This window comes from Pithys albifrons, chromosome Z (assembly GCF_047495875.1).
Source record: "Pithys albifrons albifrons isolate INPA30051 chromosome Z, PitAlb_v1, whole genome shotgun sequence".
Taxonomy (NCBI): domain Eukaryota; kingdom Metazoa; phylum Chordata; class Aves; order Passeriformes; family Thamnophilidae; genus Pithys; species Pithys albifrons.
The window spans coordinates 61,959,087-61,983,924 of record NC_092497.1 but is presented as its reverse complement, the minus strand read 5'-3'; the positions used below and the strand labels follow the sequence as shown (position 1 = coordinate 61,983,924).

Genomic DNA, 24,838 nt, shown 5'->3' with positions numbered 1-24,838 from the left:
TTTTCTGTTTGTCTGTTCTGGTCTTTTTTTCCCTGCAGACCAAGAGTGTGAGCACTGCCAGCTGCTCCCTGGCCTTTCCCTGGGTCCAGTAGGGATAAACGGAGGGAGGACCAGCTCCAGTCCCTGCCCTGCCCCTCGGTCCTGGTTTTGGCTGGGATGGGGTTGAGGTTCTGCTCAGTGGCTGGTCTGGGGCTGTGTTGGGTTTGTGCTGATGCTGAGCCCACCTTTAGTGCTCTGTAATAACCACTTGACATTACAGAGATGGTTTTTGTTACTGCTGAGCTTGCACAGACATGAGACCTTTTTCTGTTTCCCACGCTGAGGAGGGGGCTGGGGGTGCTGATGGAGTTGGGAAGAGACTCAGCCAGGACAGGTGACCCTAACTGACCCAAGGGATATTCCAGACCATATGGCATAATGCCCACTGTATAAAGACAGGGAAGAAGGAGGAAGAGGAGAGATGTTTGGAGTGATGGTGTTTATCTTCCCAACCAACTAGTGTATGTGATGGGGCCCTTCTCTCCTGGAGATGGCTGAACACCTTCCCAAGCATGGGGAGCAGTGAATTAATTTCTTGTTTTGCTTTGCTTGTGTGTGTGTGTTTGCCTTTCCCTATCAAACCACTTTATCTAAACCCATGAGTTTTCCAGCTTTTACTCTTCCAATTTTCTCCCTGATCCCGCTGGTGGGGGAGGCAGTGAGTGCCTGACTGGGGCTGGGCTGGCTGGGGTTAAACCAGGACAACCTCCTAAACTTGTCTTCAGTTCTGAACTGTGAATGGCTTCAGTGTGTGCATTTGGGCTGTGTCAGGAGCCACCAAGACCAGCAAGGCTGACAAACCTGGAAAGGAGGGGGAAGGTGAGCCATTCTATGTTTTTCTCTTCCTTGAGGTTGAAAATCAGACCCTGTCAGCAAAAGGGTTTTTAAAAGGTAATACAGGTGTCAAACTGCTTGTTTGCTCAAAATGGCTCCACGAAAATAGGGCCAAGTAGAATTCTGAAATCTTGACTCAGTAATGGTGAACTCAACCACAGCCCTACAGAAACACCTGCCACCAAGGCACCTTGTTGAATTCTTAAATGTCTGTTAGGGACAGAATTTTTTAATTTCTGTGTCTCCTTCTAATAGTTGTTAGTGTTTCTTACATGTCAACTGTAGTTTTAGTTTCTTGTCCCATCTAACTGATGATGCAGGTTTGCTTTTTCATTAGAGGAGTCAGGCAGAGAGGTGAGGACAAGAAGATAAATGGAAGAGTGAGAAATCTCTGGTACTTCAGGAATTTTTATAAAACAGGGAGTTGGGGATGTTTCCCTGGCTGCTGTGGAAGGTTTAAGGTTCTCAGATCTCTCCTCTGTTGCTTACAGAAAACCACAGTGTGATAAAAGGCTAAGTCTGTGTCATTTCATCTGCATCAGAGGCTGTTGGGCAGCAATAAATTGGAAGTATTTTTTCATGAAAATTATGTCATCTTCTCACCAAAACCAGAGATATTTGCACCTCGTTTCTTAAAACTCATTATCTTAAGAAAACACTTTCAGTGGTAGTTGCACTTTGTGGTCCTCCCCCCACTTCTGTGTCTCTCCCAGGATGTGACTTTGGTAGCTCATGAAATGTGATCAGAACAGTGAAAAACTGAAGACTGAAAATAAGGCAAGAAAGGAGCACAACAGCAGCTCCCCTCAGGTTTACTGTGTCTTAGTTGAGGCAAATTGCCATTTTTCTGACCTCAGAAACTCTGGTTGCTTTGAGGTGCAAACCTTGTGCTTCCATCAGCACGGAAGCTGCAGAGAGTGAAGTACCAGGAAAGGGGAACAGACATGGATGTTTGAAGTGCAAAACTTGTAACAAAAATCCAAAATGAGAACAAAGTCTTGCACAGAATGGCTGTGGTGTGGAAGGGGTAAGCCTTCTAGGGGATTAATCACTTTTTAATCCTTGGACTTTCAAAAGAACCTGAACTTCTACTGAATTAAATTATAAATAAATAAATAAGCAAAACCCCTGCCCATGAATCTTTGTGGGTTTTTAGACCACAGCAGTAGAGAAGATCAGGAGAAAGTGTGAAGCCTAATTGGGAGGATATTTTTTACCAGAAAGGTTCAGAAAGATTTTTCCCTCTGGAATTTTGATCAAAAAATTGCAGTGAGGGACTCAAAACACTTACCAAAGGCTCCTCATGGTCACAGAAAGCCTGCATGGCTCAAGTCTGATCCTTATATTCCTAAACTGGTTGAGTCAGAAGAAAATACCAACCTGGAAGAAACACTCCATGACCAAACACAGACATCCCAGTTCTTCTTTGTGTCCCAGGCAAATGACAGAGACCAGGCTACATATCTGCTTTTTTGATAATTTTTTTTTGCTTCTGTTTTGGAAAAAATATACAAAAAAAAGCCAAGAAGAGCCAACATGGAAATGTGAGGTAAACATTCCAGTAAAAGTACAGACAGAGGTTCCATTCTTTAAAGGAGACACACAGCAGTTACTACCATGCTAGAAGAATGAGATGCAGGAAAATCCTAGAAATAGTGAAAAATCATGTAATGAAGCCTTTGCCCCAGTTCTAGCCATTGTAAATGGGCTTTTTTTTAATGTTATTCCCCTCCCACCCCCATCCCATACTGAAATGTCTTTAAAATCCTTAGACAAAGTTGTTAAATTTTAAAATAGCAGTTCTGATATAAATTCTGTATGGCAGAATTTACAAAAACACAGGCTGCTACTAGAGACTGTCAGCTTTTAATTTCCTTTTTTTTTTTTTTGACTTGCCAAAGCCCCTCAGGGAAAAATGCACTTTAGGGGGCCGGTTGGAATGCCAGGGAATGCTGCCTTGCTGAAGAAGTGGTGTCACTCTTCCTTTGCACCAGTGTCACTAGTTACCCCACGAATCTATGATGAAGTGATGAAACACTAAAAGCGCAGCCTCAGCTCCACAGTGGTGGCTGTATATCCCCATAGTCAATTCCTGAAGCCAGGTTTCACCGGGAGCTTCGGCTGGGCCTCGGGGAGGAATGGAGGTCAGGGAGATGATATAGTCAGCTCACATGCTATCAGCTACTACTATAAATTTTCACATCCAGTCTGTCTACACTGCAGACCAAGGATGTTGTTTTAATTATTCTTCAATAACCAGCACAGTCACCCACACCAGAACAATCAGGCTTTGATTCAGTGAAGTGGTTAAGGACATGCTTCAAGTGTGCCAAGTAGTCTGGAAACTGGGTTGGCTAAACTGAATCCCTAGGGAACACTTAAGTAGCTCACTGAATCAAGGAGGGGGTTTTGCTTCTTGTTGGCAGTATCATTCAGGTTAGATTCCTGATCACCATTATTTTAATACGAATTAAATATACGCAATTACTTCAGATCTGTGCTGACCTTAGATCAGAATATGAGCCAGTGGTAGAAGCACTTCTTACAGTAAGAAAAGGTAAAAGTGATTTTTTTTTTCAAGATATATAAATTCAAAACTGAAAAGAAAAAAAAGGTGTACAAATATCACATAACAACATCAACAATTCCATAGATGTAGTTCCTCAGTGCACACTTTAAACAAGAAAAGGGTTTTTTGTTCTTTTTCCGCTTTGCTTTTAAAGTCTGGCGTAATAATATTAAAGCTGACAAAAAAATCAGGGCAAGCTACATCACTTCCTCATACAAAAAAAGTACAAAACATTAGCCTCTAACTAGACATAACATAATACTGGTCATCACAGTTAGACATTTAGTAACTGTGTGTCTTGGACTATTGTACTGGAGGGTAGTAAAAAATAGCTTCGGCTGCTGATCTCCCATCTCAGGTCACTTCAGTCATAGAGGCAGAGTGGTTCTGCAAAGAAGAAAAGGCAAACGTGAAAATTTGTAAACAGTTTGGCTTTCACATACCCCAGTGTGAAAAATGAATGAGAAAACCCTTCACTAATTAAACCTGTTGCCCAGCTAATGCAGGGCTTTAAAATGAGCAGATCAGTGCAGAAGAGAAGTCCTCTTAGGTGGAAACAGTGAGGATTTAACCTTCTTGGGAGCCAATGTCCAGGACTTAAGTGGCAGTACTACATCATCCTTGGATCATGCTGTCTCCACAGGGCTTGTGTGGGTGCAAGGCAAAACGAGATTGGGAATGGATGTAGAAATCTGCACAGAGAAGGAGGATGCACCTCCTGTATCTGAAGAAAGGGTAAGGAGCATCTGCTCCCAGAGACCTGTTTATAACATCTTCGGGATAGAGTCACATTTTTCCCAAGCTATTCCTGCATTGTAGACGAATGGTCATTTAGAGACTGATACCCTGAAAATTATCTTGCTGATTTATAGTGGATATCAACAGTTAAGGTCTAGTCACTACCTGCACTTCCCAGTTCAACAACTATAAATAGAGTCTGTATTTTCAGCTGCTCAACCCTTTTGTCACACATGAGACAAGGCAGATATATAAGAAATGCTTAGTTTCTGGACTGCAAACCCACCAAGAGAACATTTAATGCACACGGTTCTGCAGATTCAGTGGAAAGTCTTCCAGTATATCTTTGCCCAATCAAAACTGACTTTTAAGTTAAGCAAAATATTTCCAGGCATTAGAAAAGTGTCTTTTCCATTTTTTTTAATTCCTCTTCAATTTATTTGGCATAGAGTTTAGCAGGAGTTGCTATTGATCTTGCCACACACCAGATGCAGAAGAATGACAGGCCATCTAATAAGGAAAGTACAATTTAAAGAACAAAAAAATTACACCAGGGTATTTCAAATAACTGATAAGCTACAGTTTCTCCTCTTTCCCAGAACCTTTTTGGCAGGTGGCATTTGCTTGTCTGTTTTTAAAGAGCTGGATATGATTCAGTTATGCCAACAAAAGCCATTTGAAGTCAGTAATTTTAACAGAAACTTGAAAGAATGATATTAACTTCTCTTCTGATGTGTTAGGGATAGAAAACAGTGTAAGATTTCTTATTTTAGAAGATACTGAACAGTAATAAGGATTAAAAACCCTAATCTCCGTAATAATTTTCTGGACAGCATAGTTCATCCTCAGGAAAGATTAAATCTTTCAGACATCCCAAAACTATTCTGGACTGTAATTAGGCAGAATTATTTTTGTTTTCTCTCAGTTTTCTGTTCTAAGATGAAGGTTTTTATCACAAGCCATATGGAGAAAGTGAAATCCTTCTTCTTTAGGGGTGGATGTGCACAGGGGCAGAAGATCTACAGTATTTAGTAGTTTCAGAAATAAATTCCCTAAAACAAACTCTGCTCTAATGCAGATTCACTTTGTTCAATGGGCTTAATTTTAGAAATGTGTGTTAAGGTATACAACTAGATTTTCACTCTGCTGTAACAAAGTGCTTAGTGATGGGTATGAGTGAGAGGATTTACAGTACCTGTGCACTCAGTGTCTCCAGAGGACTTTCCACTCTTGGAAAAGCCATTAGTGGCATTCCCCGTGGGTCTTCAGGCTTCGGTTTAGAAGGAGTTCCATGAGTGCCCTTAAAATTATGGACAACACATATCCCCTGTGTAATGCAGAAAAAAAAAGTGAGTTTAGTGTGTTCTTTACCCAGGAAAAACTCAGAGGAGTTACCACTGGGGTCGGAACTGCCAGTTTCTGAAAACAATTTAACCTGGATTTTGGTTCAAGGCGTCATCTGTCTCCAGCCTTGGGCTACAATGTGTTTACTGACATGGTCGAGTGCCGTGTGTCCTGGGTTGAGCTGGCAAAACGCCAGCTGTCCAGGACAGGGTGAAAAGGGTTCCTCCCCCCCACCAGCCAAGGGAAGAGAGGAGGGAGAGAGGAAAGAAAACCCTCAAAGCAGGTTTATGCTGAAACTAACTACATGTATTTATACAGAGGAGAGAAAACTAAGAGAGAACTACAATATAACACACACTTACACAAGTTATGCATATATAACAAGGAATAACTTCCCACTCCCCAATTAATACAAAGCCCATTACTCTAAATTCATAAGCACTCCAAAAGACACTCAGCAAGAAAGTATAACAACAAAATATCTCTGCTTCCCTGAATGCAAACAAAATGCAAGCACAGGAACAGGAGCAGGGCCTAGCATAGTAGAGCTGTTAGATGTCCTCCTCTTAGTGCAGCCATGATGGAACTAACTAAGCCACTCCCACACACTGGATTTTACACCCTTTGAGATGATGTAGTATGGTATGGAATACAATATTATTGGCTGGAAGAAGTCAGCTGTTAGCTAGCTCAGCCCAGCTCAAATCTGCTGACAATCCTAGGCCTAGCTGAACTTTAAAACCTAAGTTTAGGCCCACCTGGCTAAACCCATGACACCTTGGTAAGTGGGTTAATCTGAGGTGATGAACCAGTCCCACATTCTACATCTTACACAGCAGAGACTCCCATATATGCTTTATCATCCCAGAACCATGAACTACCTGAATGATGCACTTCACTGGCCCAACACTCCCTTCAGACTCTCACTTTGTCACTTCCAAGCAGTGATGGCTGAATCTCCCTCCCATCTGGATGACATCATTTAGCCCCACTCCTTCTGACTTCAGGAACACTGGGGCAACTGACTCTTATATTGCACGGGTGAGATTTAAACTGCCCTTCCCACTGGGAACCAGACAAATTATTTACATTAAAGCCAAGGAGATTCAGGCCAGAGGTTGTAGATGCCTTTTTGTTTAAAAGGAACATGGAAATATATGACATGGAAGGTTTGTTGTTGCTTTTTTAAGTACAGAATAGGAAAAAAATCAGTGACAGGACAGTCAATATTTAAGGCATCTTTGAAACCTAATCCCTTATGATTACAGGGATAAAATGTCTGTTGCTGTGCAGTCTATAGTTTTGACGCATATTTTGATTAAATGGAACCAGACACATTTCTTGGAGATAGTGAGAGTGACCTGGACTGCTTGCTGTGTGAGTAAATCCTCAGCAAGAGATCTCTCACCAAAAAACCCCACTTAAAACGACACAGCCCACAGGAGAGTCAGGGACACTCCAACTCCAGAAAGATGCTGTTCCTAGATTCTGTGGGAAAGCCTTCGATATATTTTAATACATTTGATTATCCTATGAGGGGGTAAACAATTTCAGCTCAACTCTAAATGCTGCAAAGGGAAGCAGTTGTGTCTCCCAGCTAGTTTATTCTGATCTGCCTTTCTATTGCACTTCTTCTACTGTCCAAAACAAAATGGAGAATCAGGACCACATTTTGCCAGATATAAGACACACATGCCCTCCTTTTGACTGAAAACTACACTATCTTTACAGCATTTTTCAGAACAGGTCAAGTAGGAACACATACAGGAATTCAAAGAACTGAAATATTTAGAATTGAAATAGATATAAGATGTACAAACATCACCATATTAGCCTTATCAGTTAGTATCAATCTGAGTTCCTATTAGGATTTTCTCTGACTATACATTTAATTAGATGGGACTAGAAGTAGATCTTTCAGGCAAAACCAGCAATTTTTAGTTTGTTTTTTTTCTTTTTCTTTTTTTTTTTTTTGCTAACACACTGGTATTTTTAAAAGGAATGCAAAAGGGCTGCTGGACTTACCAGAAACAAGGCTACAGCACTGCCCAGGATGAAGCCTGCGATCACGTCCGAACAGTGGTTCCGATACTCAGAAACTCGATTCAGCCCGGTGAGGAAGGCAGCACACAAGGTACCCAGACACAGCACAGGCTTGGCTAGCCTGCTGCTCTTTGTTTTAATTGTGCTTGTGATGTACATCTGAAAGGAAGGGCAAACCAAAAGTAAAAAAGTGGCTCTTGCCAGAAATGTTCCCCTCCCACTCAGACAAATTCTAAATCAGCAAGGATGTGATAAAACCCATGATCCATTAAAAAAAGCACTGGGAAATGGAGGAAGAGGTTTCAGGTAATTCAGAGAACACTTTTAAGAGTACAAATCAGATACTGTTATATGGTGTTTCAGGATATCAGATGTCCCACTGCATTTACATACTGGACTTCTGAGCTTGTATGCACGGGCTCAGTTTGTGCAAGTACTGGCTCATGCAGTGGCACTCTGAATGCACATAACTAAATGTCTGCAAAGGGAGTCAGGAATTTATGTCTATAGCCCTACAGAAACTGTAATGTGCAGAAGATGTGAGTGCCTGGCATCTGCATGAACTAGCCACCCCAGCTTCTGAAGCAGTGTTGTTTAAGAAACAGAACATTGAGAGAATCCATTCCAGATATTTTCTCTGCACTATGAAAGGAAACACACAATTTAAGAGAGGTTTTTTTCAAAACAAAGTTGATTTTGAAAACATGATTCCAGAACATGAAGTTTCATTGTTCTCTGAATACTTTTTAATTAACCCCATATGGTTCTCGCAGTTTGTTTATTTTTTCTGAATATATTTTGACAAGAGAGTAAAACCATGTGGGTCACAGTCATTAATTCCATAGCCACAAAACAGCAAAGAGCAAGGAAACCAAGCCTGATGGCAAAACAATTCAACAAAATCCTTTTCAGCAAACAAGGATGGAAGCCTGCATGATTTCCAAAGCTTTGGTAATAAAAGTAAATACATCAAAGACATTTACCCAAGATGTCTCCAGATGACACACTGCTCTCCATACATGAAGAAGAATCATGAAGGTACATTGGAAAAATGCTTCCTAAACTGTGTCACGCTCAAGTTTCCTAATCTGATAACTGGCTGGCTTCACTTGGTGCTTCCAAATGCAGCTACCAGCATAGCTTGTTTCACACTCAATGATCTACTTGGCAAACATGAGCAATTAGTTTGCTGTATTTTAATGCCTGTGCCTTTCTGGGTGAGCCAGATATGCAGAGGTCACCATGGTCTGGCACATAGTTTTGGGGTCAGAAAAAGAACTTATATCCATTCTCAAGATCACTCTGTTCATTGCCTTTCATATATTCCTGTATTCTGCTGGTTTGTGTGTACTTTAGAATCATGGAATCGACTGGGTTAGAAAAGACCTTCGAGATCATCAAGTCCAACCCTTGGTCCAACTCCAGTCCCTTTACCAGATCATGGCACTCAGTGCCACGTCCAATCTCAGTTTTAAAACCTCCAGGGATGGGGAATCCACCCCCTCTCTGGGCAGCCCATTCCAATGCCTGAGCACTCTCTCTGGAAAGAATTTTTTTCTGACCTCCACCTTAAATTTTCCCTGGCAGAGCTTGAGCCTGTGTCCCCTTGTCCTATTGCTGAGTGCCTGGGAGAAGAGACCAACTCCCACCTGGCCAGAACTTCCTCCCTGCCTGTATTTCTTTCCCCTTCTCTCAGACTGGGCCTATATCTGGGTTCCCCTCACTGTCTGCTGTTAAAAATATTAGCCCTAAACCCATGGCAATACATAACTTTAGCAGAAGGGAAGGGCTGCAGAAACCACCTTTTGGAAGGGAACGGGCCAGGCCAGGAAAACTGAGCAGAGGAAGGCAGATATGACTCCCTCTGGGTCAAAATGGTATTTTCACCTGCCAAAAAGCTGCAGTACTAGACTTTTAAGAGCTGAATTTGGCACACCTCTGCCTGGGGGAGATCTTCTGCCCTTAAATGTGCTGTTAAGCACATGGTTTGAAGGGGAGTTTGATTTATAAACAGTATGCTGTGTAATAACACCGGGAATGAGACTGAACTACTGGAGTTTCCTGCTTGCTTTGTTTTCCACACCTAAGGGCAAGCACATGCCTTGGAAGGACAGCTGAGAATGAGCGCTAGGTGGCAACCTTCCCCCAGCCTTGGCTGGCAGGCTGAGCAGCATCTATCCCCAAACCTCACATACAGGTTCTTCGGAAACAATAGGGGAAAAAAAATCGTTGCCACTGTGTGAATAATTACCACCCATCCTTTCACCCTGTGCACTTCCAGCAGAAGTCCAGTCAACTGAGCAACAAGGAGTCGGCTTGTTTTTCCGGTCCCCACTGAAACACTACTGCAGTTTACAGCATCCCAAGGAAAACCCATCACCTCTTTAAAGCAAAAATGCAGTACTGCTGTGCCAGCTGTGAACCCCAGATACAGAGAACAACCCTCATGTGCTTCTTTCTGTATAGGTAGAGATGAAGCTGGATCTTTGGGTTTGGACCTTTGTCACAGATGGGAAGTATCTGTAATTGAAGTTTCACATGTCTCAGCAATAAAACATAAACTTGTAGTAAAGAGAACACTTTTAGCAATGAGAGTAATTAACTGTGTGAACAGATTGCCCAAGGAAATCTGTCAAACCCTCATGAGGAAAGTTTTAAACAAGACAAACTCTTTTCCCAGAGGGTAGGCTTAAGTTCATCCCTAAGGCACACACTGAGCTCAGAAATAACTGGGAGAACTTCTCCATTCCAGTCAGACTTCCCAATCAGTGCAGCTTGATCTTTATTGCTCGGGTCCCTGCAGCCAAGATAATTTTAGGATTCTCACAGTGTGTTTACCCACGTTTAGAGCACCGTTTCAAAACTGTGCAAGAGACCAAAATCTCAATCAAAGTCACATTTGATTTCCTTCACACAGCAAGTGTTTTTGAAAATTTCCCACAATGCTATTTGCAAAGTAAATTTATTTACAAAACTCTAAATGTTAAAACCAGAGAGGAGTAAAGAAGTGAAAATAAAAAGACAAGAAGAAAATATAAAGAAAACAAAAAAATAAACTACATATATTTAACTATAGAAATTATCTATTCAACTTCTTTGCTGTGCTCTTATCAGTACACTCAAGTAGTGTATTTAGCCATGTGTGGTAGTAGCATCCAATCCATGAGATTCATTTTCCATCTTTTTCAGACAGAGAAAAACACAATTAAAGAGGCTTTTGTGTTTAGAAGTTTAAAATAAGCATGTATATATTTATTTGTATATGCAAATATCTGCCTATAGTTAGAATATATATTTTATCTATAACAAAGAAGGCAGAGTGGAAAAAGTCTGTCCTGTCCTCTCAGCAGGAAGTGTGAAGATTTGTGACAGTTTATTTTCCTTAGAAACTTCCAAATTTCATACCAATACTGGAAAATTCTGTAAAAAGTTTATGGTCTTTTACCACAGAGATTCCCACAATAAGAGAGAAGCTGGGCCTTTGACAACTTTGCACACTCAGTGCAGCTGCTTGAAGTGCTGAGGCTTTGAGTTGGCCTGGGTTGCTGAAGGTATTTGCTGCATTATTCTCTGCTAGTCAGCATTTCCCAAATGTTCAGAGTTTCATGTCCAGGTGTAGAGGCCCAGAGAAGATGACTTTAGTCATGGAATGGAATGGATTGTGGTGGCACAGCTTTGACCCCACAAGCCCCTCTCTGAGAAATGCCCCTCAGGCCTCTGCCTTGACAAACAGCAGCTGGACTAAACCCTCTCAAGCTTATCAGAAACACTGTCTGTTCCCAAGAACTCGTGCACTTGTTCTTGCACGTCTGATGAGCACCCGTGTTTTAACAAGCGGCCTTGGAAACTTATTTTTCTCGCCCGAATAACAACCCATGTTGCAAACACTGATAGCTGGATGGCGGTGAAGCCAACCAAGGACGCTCGTAATAACAGACAGGAGTTGTTGATAATAACCAAGGACTGTTGGTGTTAACATGCTGTGAGAAAGATTCCATGATTTGGCTGGAGGAAAGGGGCCAGGCAGACATAGAGCAGCATTTTTCCATGGGAAAGAACCACAAGTACAGCACAAGCACAGGAATAAGTGGCAGGAGTAGGCATGGACTACAGTATGGGGTTGAGGCCACAAAAGACCCCCAAAGTTCTCTGGCCCACAAAGACCTAAATGAACAGACTGTATGATAATTAAAAAATGAGAAACCTGTAATCAGGATGGAGAAACTTGTCCATAAAAAGGTATCCCACCAAGCCCAGATAGTGTCCCAGGGCCTGGGCACCTCATGTGCCAGACCAGTGCAGATAGATTGACACTGAAACCAGGACTGACATCCCATCAGCTGGATTCATGCTGGAACCAGGACTCTCTTTTTCTAGCCTATCATTTTCCCTTGGAAAAGGAACCTATAATCAGGTATTTCTAAATGCAGAGCAGCATAGACAATGTACAGTGGCTGCCATCTCTTCTTAGATAAATCTGGGAGACTGATAAAGTTTCATCAGATGTCATTCTAATTTTTTTTGCAAGTATGGAACCCAGGGCTGTCAGGCATTTTCTCTTTCCTCTACTTTAGGCATATGAGATGCATCTGTGCCTGCACAAGTGATCCTCTGGGTTCTCCTCAGCTTCTTTAACAGGTGACAAAAAAACCCCACTTTGTTGATCAAATATAAATCCCAGATTATTTACAAAAAACCCTAACAAACCCATACTAAAACCCCACAAAGTCAAACTAATCACAGTGGGAATGCTTTAAGTAGCAGAGTAAGAAACAAAAGAGTACCAACACATCTGCACAGGGTACTTGAGGTTTAGTCATGGCAGGAGCCTCCCAGATCTCAACAGACATTTATACAACGAAAGACAATGTCTGCTGATTCCATTCTTCTGCCTTCTCATGTTCAACCTGTTTTATTTTCCTTGCACCATGGCTCAAATCTTCAGCTTTATGCAAAATACAGCTATTACTAAGCAAGTGCCCTGTGTTTTATGTTCAGCAGCCTACATTATTATGTATATTAGAATCAGCAAGAGACTTGTCAAAAAATTGTGCACAGCAGTTATTAAGCAAAGTCAGGTCCAAGCAATGCATTTCTTGTGTAATGCTCATGTTATTCCAAGCTGACAGGTAGAGAAAAGACAAGTGGTAACACCATTAGTGCTAGAGGGTGACTTCAGGCAGAGAACTGGGCTGAAACGGGACTGTAGGCTGAAATTCCCTAAGGGCAGACTTTGATGACCTTGTGGTTCAGAAATAGCTTCATGTCCTGGCTCCCCTTAGTATCTTCCTATAGGATGAGAAGTTAGATCCTTGGAAGACTAGAGCTCAGAAACATTGAACTACTTGGGGTTTAGGCTTGGGAAGGAAAAACAGCCTTCCCCTTCAGTTGTAGAAGTCAGCCTGTTTGTAGAAGACATGCCTTCCTAGGAAACAAGGGAATATGTACAAGGAAGTCCATGAAAGGTGTAATTAGCTAAGGACAGAACCAGGACCAAGCCTGAAGCTGGATCTTCCACCTGAGTTACTGTCATGCCAACAGCTGCTCCAACCATGTTGAATTTATTGTGAACTGTATTTCACACATGGCTGCATACAGCTCTGAATTGCACAAAATGTTACAGACTTTCCAAACAGCTCCCAACAAATCATGACCAAAGGGGCTGTAGTTTATATCTCCATCATCATTCACAAAACATTCAGTGCAAACTCATGGATATTGAAGGCAGGACTCTCCACCTTATAGCAATAATGTGGTGTTTTATTCATCTGCTACCAAGAGCACAGAGTAAAATTCAGTAAATATCCTGTTTAACACTTTTATTAAATACTGATGAGCTACAGACAGACTCTGCCACAACTCTGAGTCAGGATATTGGGGAAAAAAAGATTTGGGTTAAGCCATTTTGAGATCAGAACCAGGTTAAGCCCTTGGATCTTAATGGCAAAACCACCAAGATTTTCTGCTTTGTTAGTAAGAATCTTGGATCAGTTTTCAAGGATTACAGAAACTTTAACCAGAGAACACAAAGAAGCAGTTGATCTGTTTCATTAGACTTTTCAAGACAGACAAATTTCCTTCCTGACAGTACAGAAATGTCACTTTGTCAATATGTCAAATGGGGTGCATTTCTCTGTGGTAACAGCAAAATTGTGGCATTGACTTTCATTAGAACCTTCTTTGTACGGGGAATTCAAGTCATAAACAAGGGGTGCAAAATTCAGCCTAAGTTCAGCTTCCCATTGAAGTGGCACAATTTAGATTTTAGATGTTCAACAGGCATGTGAACAAAAGTTGCAGTCCAGAAGCTTGTTTAAGGATGAACTTCATTTCAAGGCCGCTGAGACAAGGGCAGGGAGAAGAAGGGCTTGAATGAGAAAATCAGCAGTAAAGACAAGCTGAGGACCTTATACCTCCAGAACATGCAGTGCCTCAAAAAGCAATAAGCATTTAATTTACTTATACTGGGATTAGTAAAACACAGAGTAGAAAGGGATTTTCCCCTACAAATAAAGAAATCTGTCCCCAAAACAAACTCTGTTTTCTCCAAAAATCCATTGTGATAAAAATGTCCCCATCTAGATGCACACACAGAAACTTCTCATGCAAGTCAGACATCATCACTGGCACCCACCGTGGCATATAAAGCTGAGTAGATGCTCAGAGCAGCATGTTTGGATGGAAAGGATCTCCTTGCCTTTTCAATCACCTCCACATCCCCAGTGCAGATGTTGCCATTGTTAATGAACTGGTGGTGGGTCCGACAGTCATTTCCAGTGTAGTTGGGCTTACACACAGTCAGGAAGTAGGGAGCCAAGTTCCCAGTCACAACCTGGCCGGCATTTACAAAGATGTCAGTGGCAAAAAGTCCAAATGCAAACACTCCTGTGAGGAAAGGTTGAAAACAGTGATTATTCAGACAGGTTTAAAAAATATGGTACCTGAGAAGGAGAGACATAATGGGAGTTCTATCATGTATTCATACAGATCTGTGACAAAAAATGGGATCTCTGAACCTGAAAGAGCAGTGCAGTGCTGAATGAGACACAATAGTGCACTTACCTAACATAACTATCTACTATCAAGTACTTTTTGATATTTGACTACTCATTGTCTTGATGTTGAAAAATACAGATTCTGATCTAGCAATATTTGGCATGTCCTTTTGGAAGCAACCCATTTCTTGGCTCTGGAAGACACTTCCAGACAGTTGCAGTTCAGCTCATGTCACCAGGAGCACATAACCACAAACCCTATAGCATGATCTATTCACTAGAACACATGAACATTTCCAGGGCTGTGGAGTACCCTTTGGGCAATATTGCAGTTGTCACACCCTCCACTGACTCCCTGTGAGTGTTATCAATACCTGCTACAGCTTCTATAAACATATACAAGGATCTTTTACATGCAAATACTGCCTACATACCAAAGGAAAAGAACAGCATGTTTGCAGAAATACCAAACCCAAATGCTCTGAAAGATTAAATCAGCCCTTCTTTCCCCCTTCTTATCACTAAAGTTAATTAAAGTGTCACAAAAACTTGGAACAAATAAGTAGTAGTTGCTTCTGGTATGGGAATATTGAGGGTCATACATTTTTTTCTTTGTCCTTCCTGTAGCCCTATAAGCAAAAGCAAGTAAGTCATAAATTAGCTGAGATAGCTGTGTATTTAAGTATGACCAATGGCTGTAGCTCCAGGGAAAACCTCTGAGAGAGCTGTGATAAAATCTTAAAAGCTGGCACCACCAAGGCTGTTACACCTTCACTGCTTATCCATACTGACTGAAAAAAAAGAAAATAAGGCAGCTGTTGCCTGAGACACAAAAAATATCACAGGGAGGCAGCAACATAATACAGTGTGTACATACAGAAATATAAAATAAAAAACTGTGTCTAAAATGGGTTTGTTGTACGAGTGGGGCTTGCCTGTGCCAGTCACTCAGAGAGATGGTGTGATGTCACTGTAACACAGATCCCCTCCAGGGTGATGGGAAGAGCCCTGCCCTTGGGCAGCAGCCTGGGGGTGCTGCAGGACCATGGAGCTGTTCATCCTCACCATCCTTCCCCAAGGTTAGGAAGGCGCATTACCACAGTGAAGATGATGCTGGGGGCTGAGTTCATTATTATCCTTTATGTGAGTGTATTTTTATTTACTATTAATGAACTGATGTGTGAGCATGGATTTAAAAAGCCAGTGTTGGTCAAAGAAAGAGTCTGCCTTCCTCTGGTCCCTGTCTTTTTAATGGTGTGAAAGTTTTCCTCCTGTTTATCCTGCTAAGTGTCTGTGCTTAAAAGCAGAGAGCACTGACACTGCTCCTTTATATCCTTTATCCCTATGCTATTATTTTAAATCCATAGTTTTCCACAGCTGACAGGAACTTCTCATGTACATTAGTCAATGCACAAGCAAGTTCAAAGAAAAAAGGCAGTAGGCTATCTTTCCAACTTCGTGCAACAGCTGAAGTTATGGCAGAGATGAATCTTGTTTTATATACAGCTCTTTGTCAAAAAGTTGAGTGTTTTTTTGGCACAGACTGCCTTAAATGGCATCTTTCTGATGTGCTGTGCAAATTAGAGGGAATGCAGAGAGGATTATTACACAGCCTTTTATAATAGTAAGCATAAATTTAAGTGCCAGGCAGTCTGGCCCACGGTATTTATCAAGCAAGTACAAACCAAGAAATGAGGTTTTTCAGAAAAAGCCCATGGGCTTCACAACATTATTTCAATCCCCAGGCAGTGCACAGGTACAAAGGTGGTCCAGTGTTTACCTCCATTAAAAAAAAGCAGTTTCAACACCTGCATTCTGTCAATATTCGGTAGCACAGGAGGTGCTGGCCCAGACTCAGCTGCTGTGGCAGTCCATGGAACAGCAGAGCAAGCCACTGCTGAAACCCTTACCAGGTTCTGACTTGAGTATTGATTACTGCAACTCTCTCACAGGTCTGCTAAAGCTGAGCTTTATGGAAATCACAACCTTGGCCAGGAGTGAATTCAGCTGGCAGGAATGTCACCCTTGCAGGGTGATTACACACCATGTCGTCTCTGGAGATGCGTCTGGAGGTAGGATTGGCTGTAACTGATTTAAAGGCTGTAACCAGTGAGCCTGGGTAGTGGTGGACAGTCCCCTGATGGTTTTTGTACCTCAGGAATCCATCTGTTCAATGGATTTGTTCAATGACCTGCAGCAGCTAAGCTAACTGTCCAGAGCATAGAAACCCAGTGACGTAAGTGCCAGGTTTTTAGAGGCAGACAAATTGCTGCTGAAAAGCTTCACAGGAAAGGGAGCCAGCCCTTCATTCAGCTGAAGTCCTTGATAAAATGCCAGAGACAGAGAATAGGAGAACATGTACCTCTTCCAGATTCTGACACTCAGGTGTAATGGGAGGTGGTGTCATCCTGATCAAGAGCAAGTGATTTATCTCACTGTGCTCAATCCGGGCCAGAAAACCTGGGAATGAACTTCAGGGCAAAACTTAGCATATGCTGACAAAACCTGGGAACAGTGCAAGCCACATGGGAAGCAGACCTCCAGCTGCTTACTAGCAGAAAGGATGGAGGTTAATTGCATTTACATAAAGCCACTCTCTCCCCTCAGCCATATGTGTCACAAAGTCTGGCTGCAAAAAGTGACCTTAAAGAAGGTGCAGAAGCTAAGTCTGGAAAGGCTTCCTGGCTTTATGTCACTTTCCTGACTCTCAGCTGTGTTTGTGTGTCTCAGGAGCAACCAGAAGGAGGAAGATGTAAGACAAAACAGTAAACTGAATGTACGGGGCAGTTAAATGCCTCCCTGACATCTGATCCCGTCAGATCTCGGAAGCTAAGCAGGGTCAGCCCCGGATTAGTACTTGGATGGGAGACCTGGGAAATGCCGGGTGCTGTAGGTTCTAGTCCTGAGGACTTCCCTGGCACCGTCCAAGCTCGCTTGGCCGTGACAGATGAACCTCAGGACTTAAACGGTGGGGCCAGTTCTGCGCACGCCTGAAATCCACTGCGCAGGCTGGAAGGGCACACCCACGTGGGGACAGCCCTTCCCAAATCTTCGTTCGCAAAGTTTGGCCATACATACATACAAACTGGATGTAACTAGGAGAGATACTAGTTTAGGCCAGAGACAGAGGGTAGGATAGAGTCCAACAAGAAGGAACTGAGGATCAGATTTGAAAGTATCTTTTCCTCTGGTGACAAAAATCTTAAGACAAATTACCTGTGTAAACACAAAAAAGGACAAACAAGGAAAATCCTGTTTCAGAAATGCCGAGGACAGACAACATGAAGCTTAACTTTCCAGCTCCATCTCACCTGAACTAACATTTGCCTTGGCAGAAGAATCTAAGTATTTGGCAGCTTCAGTTTTGAATGCTTCATTTTTAATTTCTCTACTTATACATCCCCCTAAATGACTGTTCACCACGAACCCATGATTTCTGGGCTCTCAAGTGCTACTCTCATGTTCTATCTCCTGTCAAGCTCCTTGTGTGGCTGTTCATCAGTGTTGCCACCTCCAACTCTACTGCTTTTGCCAACAGAGGCATCTGCCCTGAAGAAGAATCCAGCTCTTCTCACACAGTGTAACCCCAGTACAACCCTTGCAATTCATGCTCAAGCTCTCTTCTTCCACCCTGAATTACTTAACATTAGTCACTGCAGCTGCTTGCTGACTCCATGGAAACTCTGCTACTAGACACATTTAAAATGCTACTGATTTAGAAAAAAACTCACCACCACCACAATACAAAAAATTAATAAAAAAACCTCTTGGGAGATGTAGAAGAGCAGCTGAAAAGACATAGGGAAGAGACAAGTAAGAAGCCAGTGCATGGAAATGAGAAAGAAGAAGTGAAGTGACAAAAGAAACAATGCATGAAGGGCTCAGGAGAAGCTGGGCTCTTTGGTCATGTAGCATCACGTTTTCTACCAGGGATGTTTATTTAGGCACTCCTCTCTCACCCAGTGCCCAGTCAACTATCTGAGTTTGTCACTCTCAACCTAAGTTGCTCAGAAAATACACATATTACACATGCACACTCATACTCACCTAACTCCATTTTCACCCCTATGGTTTTTAAAGATCAGAGTTTCAGTGGAGAATGTCCTTGGAAGGACTCAGGGCTCTACAGGAATGTTAATTCTCAGTCCACCTCTGAACATTTGATCTAAGAACCATGTGCATCCACTAAAGCCTTACATTTATAGTCCTATGAGTCAGCCTCTGCTAAAGCACCCTCATCATTATATTTTAAAGAGTGTTTTTAAAAGAGACCTGTATCATTAATCCATTTTAACACTGGAGAGATGGGGGTTGCAGGGGAATTTATTGTCCCATTGCCATGGTGTCAGGAACAGGCTCAACATCAAACTTCTGAGCACTCATAACCTGATTATGGGACTGGCTTTGATCTCCTAGTGAAGATACCACAGAGTTCCAAGCATCTACTGCCTCATGGGTCTGCCTCCTTCACCTGTGAGGGTCCTGCCTGGACACTGTTCCCTCCAGACATAGAAAGGCAGACACATGGTTTGAACATGCCAAAAGAAATTCAGTTCTCAGTGCAAGAGAACTCTGGAGCCTCAAGACTCCTCCCAACATACACACAGGATATCTTCCTTCCTCACTGCTTTCACAACTACCAGTTTTCATCTAGACAACTGCCAACTCAGAGCCTGGCATAAAAGAGAACAGGAAGGGTTGATTTGTCGCCAGCACAGTGACCTGTTTCTCTTTGTGGATGTTCTTCAGTGACAAGAAAGGAGAATTCCAGTAGTCCCAAGCTGCTGAGGAGTTTAGGTTAGGGGCAATAAACCCAAATGCAGCCTGAGTACTGCAGAAAGGCAGCCAAATAACAGATCATGCATTGTTTCACGGTGAACTTCAGATCTTAGGCAGACAGAAGGATAAGGTCAGGCTAGCTGTGTCCTTCAGCTGCTCAGAGAATCCACACCAGAGCTCTGGGGTATATCTATCCTAATACAATAAACTCAATGTGTGTATAAATCTTGTAAACCTTTATTTGCTGAACTAAAGCCTTAATTTGCTGAAATAAAGCCCTAATTTCATTATTTAGCTGCCCACTGTGAGGTGTCACCATGCTTTAGATTAAGTTGTCAACAGAAGCTGATCTGTGCCATTTGTTAACTGCAAATTATGTGCATTCAAAGTAAAAGCCACTGGTCACAAACTGAAGAAGCATGTTGCATTTCTGCATATCTGAGCCAGAGAGAGGCTACTTGAATATTATCAGGCCTTTGCAGGTAGGCAACTTAATCATGTGGATTACAAACCTCATACAATGACATGCAACAAAATACACACTGTACTCACCCTGCTACATTGTGTCAGGGAGCTCTGAATCCATGATCCTGGGCATATGATAGCAGCTGTACATAAACAGACTAAAACCTTGACTGAAACCTTTCCCTAAATGATGCTGTATTATTTTGTAACCTCTGTTTGCAATACAAACCATGAAGTAGAAAATGGAAGCAAATGCAGGATGGCATGTTGTTAACAAAGTACTGAATGGAAAATTACAAGAATAAAAATACAAAAGGCTGTGTATGTTCAAGATGGGAGACAGGGAGGAGAGGCAGAGGCCCAAGAAACAGCCACTCTTACCCCCTAGTTTCAAAAAGGTTCCACACATGAACAGTGAGTTTTGGCAGCAGAATTGACAATAAAACTGTCAACAAGGGTGGGGAGAGGAGGGAGGAGAAATGATGTGACTAAAAAAAAGCAGTGCAGCACAATGTCTTAGGAAAAAATCCTCCAAAGCAATTGCACACCATTTGTTTGACCTGAAAATCTTTAAAAAAATGTTGGTGGAAGCAGCTGTGAAAGAAAAAGAGGAAGATGGAAAAAATTGCAATATACATCAAAGTCTGATGTTCCCAAGCTAAGCCAGCTTTTTTTCACTGATAAAGAAACTGATTTTATAAATACAGGGAACACAGCAGGCTTCACCAATCTAGGCTGCAGTACAGGACCTGACAAACACTGCAGCAAGGTGAAAGGCAGCCCTTTGCTACAAAAGCAAAAGTCTACCAACATGCAGAAATCATGTCTGGGCCAGGAAGCAAGAAGAAATTGTGGTTCTGCTTCATGTGAACAAAAGAACTAGGGAGGGATTTAACACAAAGCTCAGCACTCAAGGTCCCTTCTAAACATAGGAGGAGAGGCTGTTAGACATCTTCTGAGACCTTGAGGAAAATAAGGAGAGAATCGCCGGAGAGCATAGGAAGCAAGATAGGAGCAAAAAACACATAAAAGAAACATGGGGCTTTGCCAATATTCCAGAGGAGTTTCAGAGTTTTTGTTTTGCTTCACTATCAATCTGTTAAAAAGTGCTTAATTCTGTACACAGGAAGAAAAAACAAGAGAAGAAAAGCTCAAGTCTAGCAACCAAGGAGAGATAGGACAAGGGCCCTTGCCTTTCACAGGACTAAAAGACAGTTTAGAGTTTCCCTTCTTGCTTCGCTTTTCTTACAAGATCTAAATGAATGTTCAGTGAAGTATCTATAACTTTCTGCTTGTTTTGTGGAAAGCAAATTTAGGCTACTGTTCTTGAAACCCCATCTCTTCCGAGCAACTCCAGTTACAAAGCTATGGAGGGAGAAAAAGTCTCTTTGCCTTTCTAACATTTGGGAAAAGCAACACTCAAAAGTTGTCCATGACGTGCCTTGCAGGGTCAGACAGCACTGTTCTTTTTTCCTGACACATGAGCACCTACACATATTGAAGTATTTTTCTCATCCTTTTGAGTAATATCAACTGCAATACCTTATAAAGCAATTATTTCAAGGAGTTAAACTGATTCTTTTTGCAGGTGCTCATTAAGACTTGTTCAAACATCGGGGCAAAAGAAATCACCAGATATGGATGGATTTCAATCAATTTGTACCAAAACTAAATTTCTTTCCAACAAGCCACACTGTTCAAAGGGTATCTTGGACAACCTACTCTTTTGGCCCTCATGTTTAGCAAGACAACACACAGAGATAAATCCATGTATAAGCAACTTGGTCATCTCTGAGAGCCAAGAACCTGGGAAGCCTCTTTTTGGACTTAGCAGCTGTATGGACCTAAGCTTCCCTGGATCATCCAGCACAGGGTACAGGTGCTCAGTCCATGTTATGTTTTCAAAATGCAGGTGAAACGCAAAATGACAAATATGCAGTTATTTTCAGCTCTTTTCATAAATGATTTCATCCACTTTTCAACAAAAGCAGCTTGTCTCATTTCACTGCAAAGGGAAAGTTTCAGAAGAAAACAAGCAGTCAATGTAGTTTAAGATAGGACAAAGACTAAGCCACTTCTAATAGTATTAACTTCATTTTTACTCAGGAAAACAAACATAGCTGCAAGGCCAAGACTGATTTCTCTATCACAGTTCCTATCCTACAACTCTCAAAGTCCACTGTGTCATTGATACCCCTTTTCTCTTTCACAGAAGAGAAACAATAGTATGAATGTTTAAGAATAAAGCTAACTATAAGAAAACATACTGAGTAAGTGCTTAGCCTCCATGATCTAAGCACTTTTAATGCTGACCCTACAGGCAAGAGTGTTTTATTGGAACTGCGCAACATGCCAAATGTGCTGGAAAAGGCAAACAGCCCTGAGTGGCCCAGTGGACTCTGGTACCCTGTTCCTCTCTTAATGGCAGTTTACTGTCCATCAGTATATCCTAGAGGTTATGTGATGGTCAAGGGTATTTTACTTTGAACTGCATTCCTGTGTCTTTGTTTCCATCAGCAGCACACAGTCTGGGCTGTGTGGTTTGCACAGCTGGTTTGCTTCCACCCCAATGCTGACAGAAGGGACATTTCCCTCCCAACCTTCCATGCATAAAGCAGGAGGCACTGAGGGAGGAGAGCGAGAAAGAAAACTATGACTCTTCCTCCTTTGCAGCATGTATTTGCTGCTGATGGAAACCCTAACACAGAGTAAGACTGTCAACCCCATGCATGAACTTGGGACTGCTGATCAACGTTATGAAGAAGGTAAAGCTGTTTTCAAGCACCATATAAAGCAACCTTCAAATGGTTTAGTGACAGAACTTAATTTCTCAGCAATTAACTTCATGAAAGCTCTAAAAAGAAGCAAATACAATGAAAATAATAACATTGTTTTGAAAGCTCTGGGCTTTTTTGCACTGCGCTCAGCAGAACATTATGTGGCAGAGCTATGGATGTTAAAATTAGAGCTGAAAAGAAAAATGCCAAATAGATGAGCTGGTGGGGACCATTTGTAAGTAAAATGGGTAGCTTACACAGACTAGCAATGATGGAATTATTCATATAAGGATCTGATTGATATAACCTCTCTCTGAGGGTCTAGAAAAAGCATTAAGCTCAGCAGAATACGATACAAACCAGCTCCAGATAGCATGATATGGCAAATTTTGAACGTTACCTTGGAAATCCCGAGGGGACTATCCCTCTAAGGTGGAAGATGCCTGCAAAGATTTCACAGCTTAATTAATTTTGTGATGTACTTATTATGTATTTATGTATTTATGAGGTGTTTTGTTCTGTTTTGGTGCAAGCAGGTACCAAGTCTGCAGTGCTCAGGATGCTTACCTATAAAACGTATTATTCTTCGAAGCAGTGGGTTCAGGTAACAGCATTCTCCAGTCAAAATAGTTTTCTCTTGAATAATTAGGGTTTCTCGGGTTGACTTTATGAAATACATGGATATTTCACCAATAAAAATCTGCCAGGAAGGGGAAAGAAACAGAAGGTTAAAAATTACATGATCAAAACACTAAAATATGGGTCACTCATTCCAGTCCACAGAAAGTGCTACACAGCAATCTGGCTTTGGGACATTGCACATCACTCAAGGTGAACTGACACAGACCCAGCTCCTAAACAAGACAAGGGTCATTCTTGTGCTCAGTGGTGTAGAGGTCCAGAGAAGCTGATCTGAGAAACGCCTCAGCCTTGATGAACTAAGCCCCTCCTGAGCTTATCAGAAACACTGCCTGTTCCCAGGAACTAGTGCTGTCTAATGAGCACCTGTTTTTTAACAGTCAGCCTTGGAAACTTATTTTTCTTGCCTGAAAAACAACCCAGGTGGAATAATATTTTTGTTGTTGAACCTTCAAGGAAAGATACCAACTCAAATTGTGAACAGGATGTAACATTACTATGACTAAAGCCATCTATCTTGTGGCACTATAAACAACAAAGTGAGATCCTTTGGAGCTCTCAGTTCCCAGAGGATAAGGAGCTGAATGGCTGTGAAGCCAAAACAAGGATTGTTGGTAATAACAGACAAGAATTGTTGGTCATAACCAAGGACTGTTGGTATTAACACACTATGATAAAGAAGAAGATTTGACTAAATGTCCTGCATTATTTATTTATCAAAATATCAAAAATTAAGTCTCCAGGGAACCACTGATCATGATCTTAGCCATGCTTATGTATTACATGTTTTTGTATGATCAGAACATTCATGCATTCTTTGAAAATAATAGCTGCTTCCCATAGGAATGGGATCACTACTTCTTAAGCACTTAAAATTGATTTACTTCTGTCACACTGGGGCCTATCGCCCTCACTGAAGCTGGACAGAATTTACAGGTTTTAGAGGCAATGATGATTGACACACAGTAGGAACTTCAGAAAATATCAGCTACCATGCTCTGTCAACAGGCTTTAGAAGGGAAAACTGGGAGGTTTTTAGAAAGACAAAGTTTGTTATTAAAGTCTTAAAAAAAAAGTCTGCCTAAATTGGCAGAAATGAGCTTTTAAAGGGGAGCACTCAAAATAATTTAATACATTATTATAGGGCACACACAGAAGTCCACAGTGGCAGGAAACAGAACTACAGAACAACCTACATACATCAGCACACACACACACACACTCTGACACAGACACCCAGGGTTAGTATAACTGTCAAGGAAGTCACCTTAGTTCACTTTGACTGCTGGAATGGTTACGTTGTTTCAAGGGCAGCAATTTATCCTTATTAAGCCAGATGAGCATCCTTATTGATTATTGACATTCAAGCCAAGTATGCTCAACCTCTTTGTAAATCTGACTGCTGATGGTGAGAGATGTGGAGCTGTAAAATGCATGTCGATAATGGCATCTGTGGGGGGAGCCAGTGCATGGGAGCTGCACTGAAATATTGCCTTTATCCTGTTTCAGTCCATCTGCTCTTAACAGAATTGGCAAGCAGTTCAATAAGCTCAGCTCACTAACGATGGGGCTGGGAATTAAGAAAAAGACCATCTGCACCAAAGCAGTTTAAAAGT

At 41.8% G+C, this 24,838-nt stretch overlaps 1 protein-coding gene across 6 annotated transcripts in view; it reads right to left on the bottom strand.

The window, feature by feature from the left end:
* Positions 1 to 2,338: 2,338 nt before the first annotated feature.
* The window catches only part of PLPPR1 (phospholipid phosphatase related 1), a 125,528-nt gene continuing 103,028 nt past the window's right edge, over positions 2,339 to 24,838 (bottom strand). For all 6 annotated transcript variants that reach the window (XM_071580412.1, XM_071580411.1, XM_071580413.1 and 3 more), the window contains exons 4-8: positions 23,151 to 23,283; positions 14,202 to 14,452; positions 7,550 to 7,726; positions 5,376 to 5,507; positions 2,339 to 3,829 (exon numbers count right to left, since the gene is read on the bottom strand). In XM_071580412.1, coding sequence (XP_071436513.1) covers positions 3,797 to 3,829; positions 5,376 to 5,507; positions 7,550 to 7,726; positions 14,202 to 14,452; positions 23,151 to 23,283 — 726 coding nt within the window. In that variant the 3' untranslated portion in view covers positions 2,339 to 3,796. The remainder of the gene's footprint in view (positions 3,830 to 5,375; positions 5,508 to 7,549; positions 7,727 to 14,201; positions 14,453 to 23,150; positions 23,284 to 24,838) is intronic.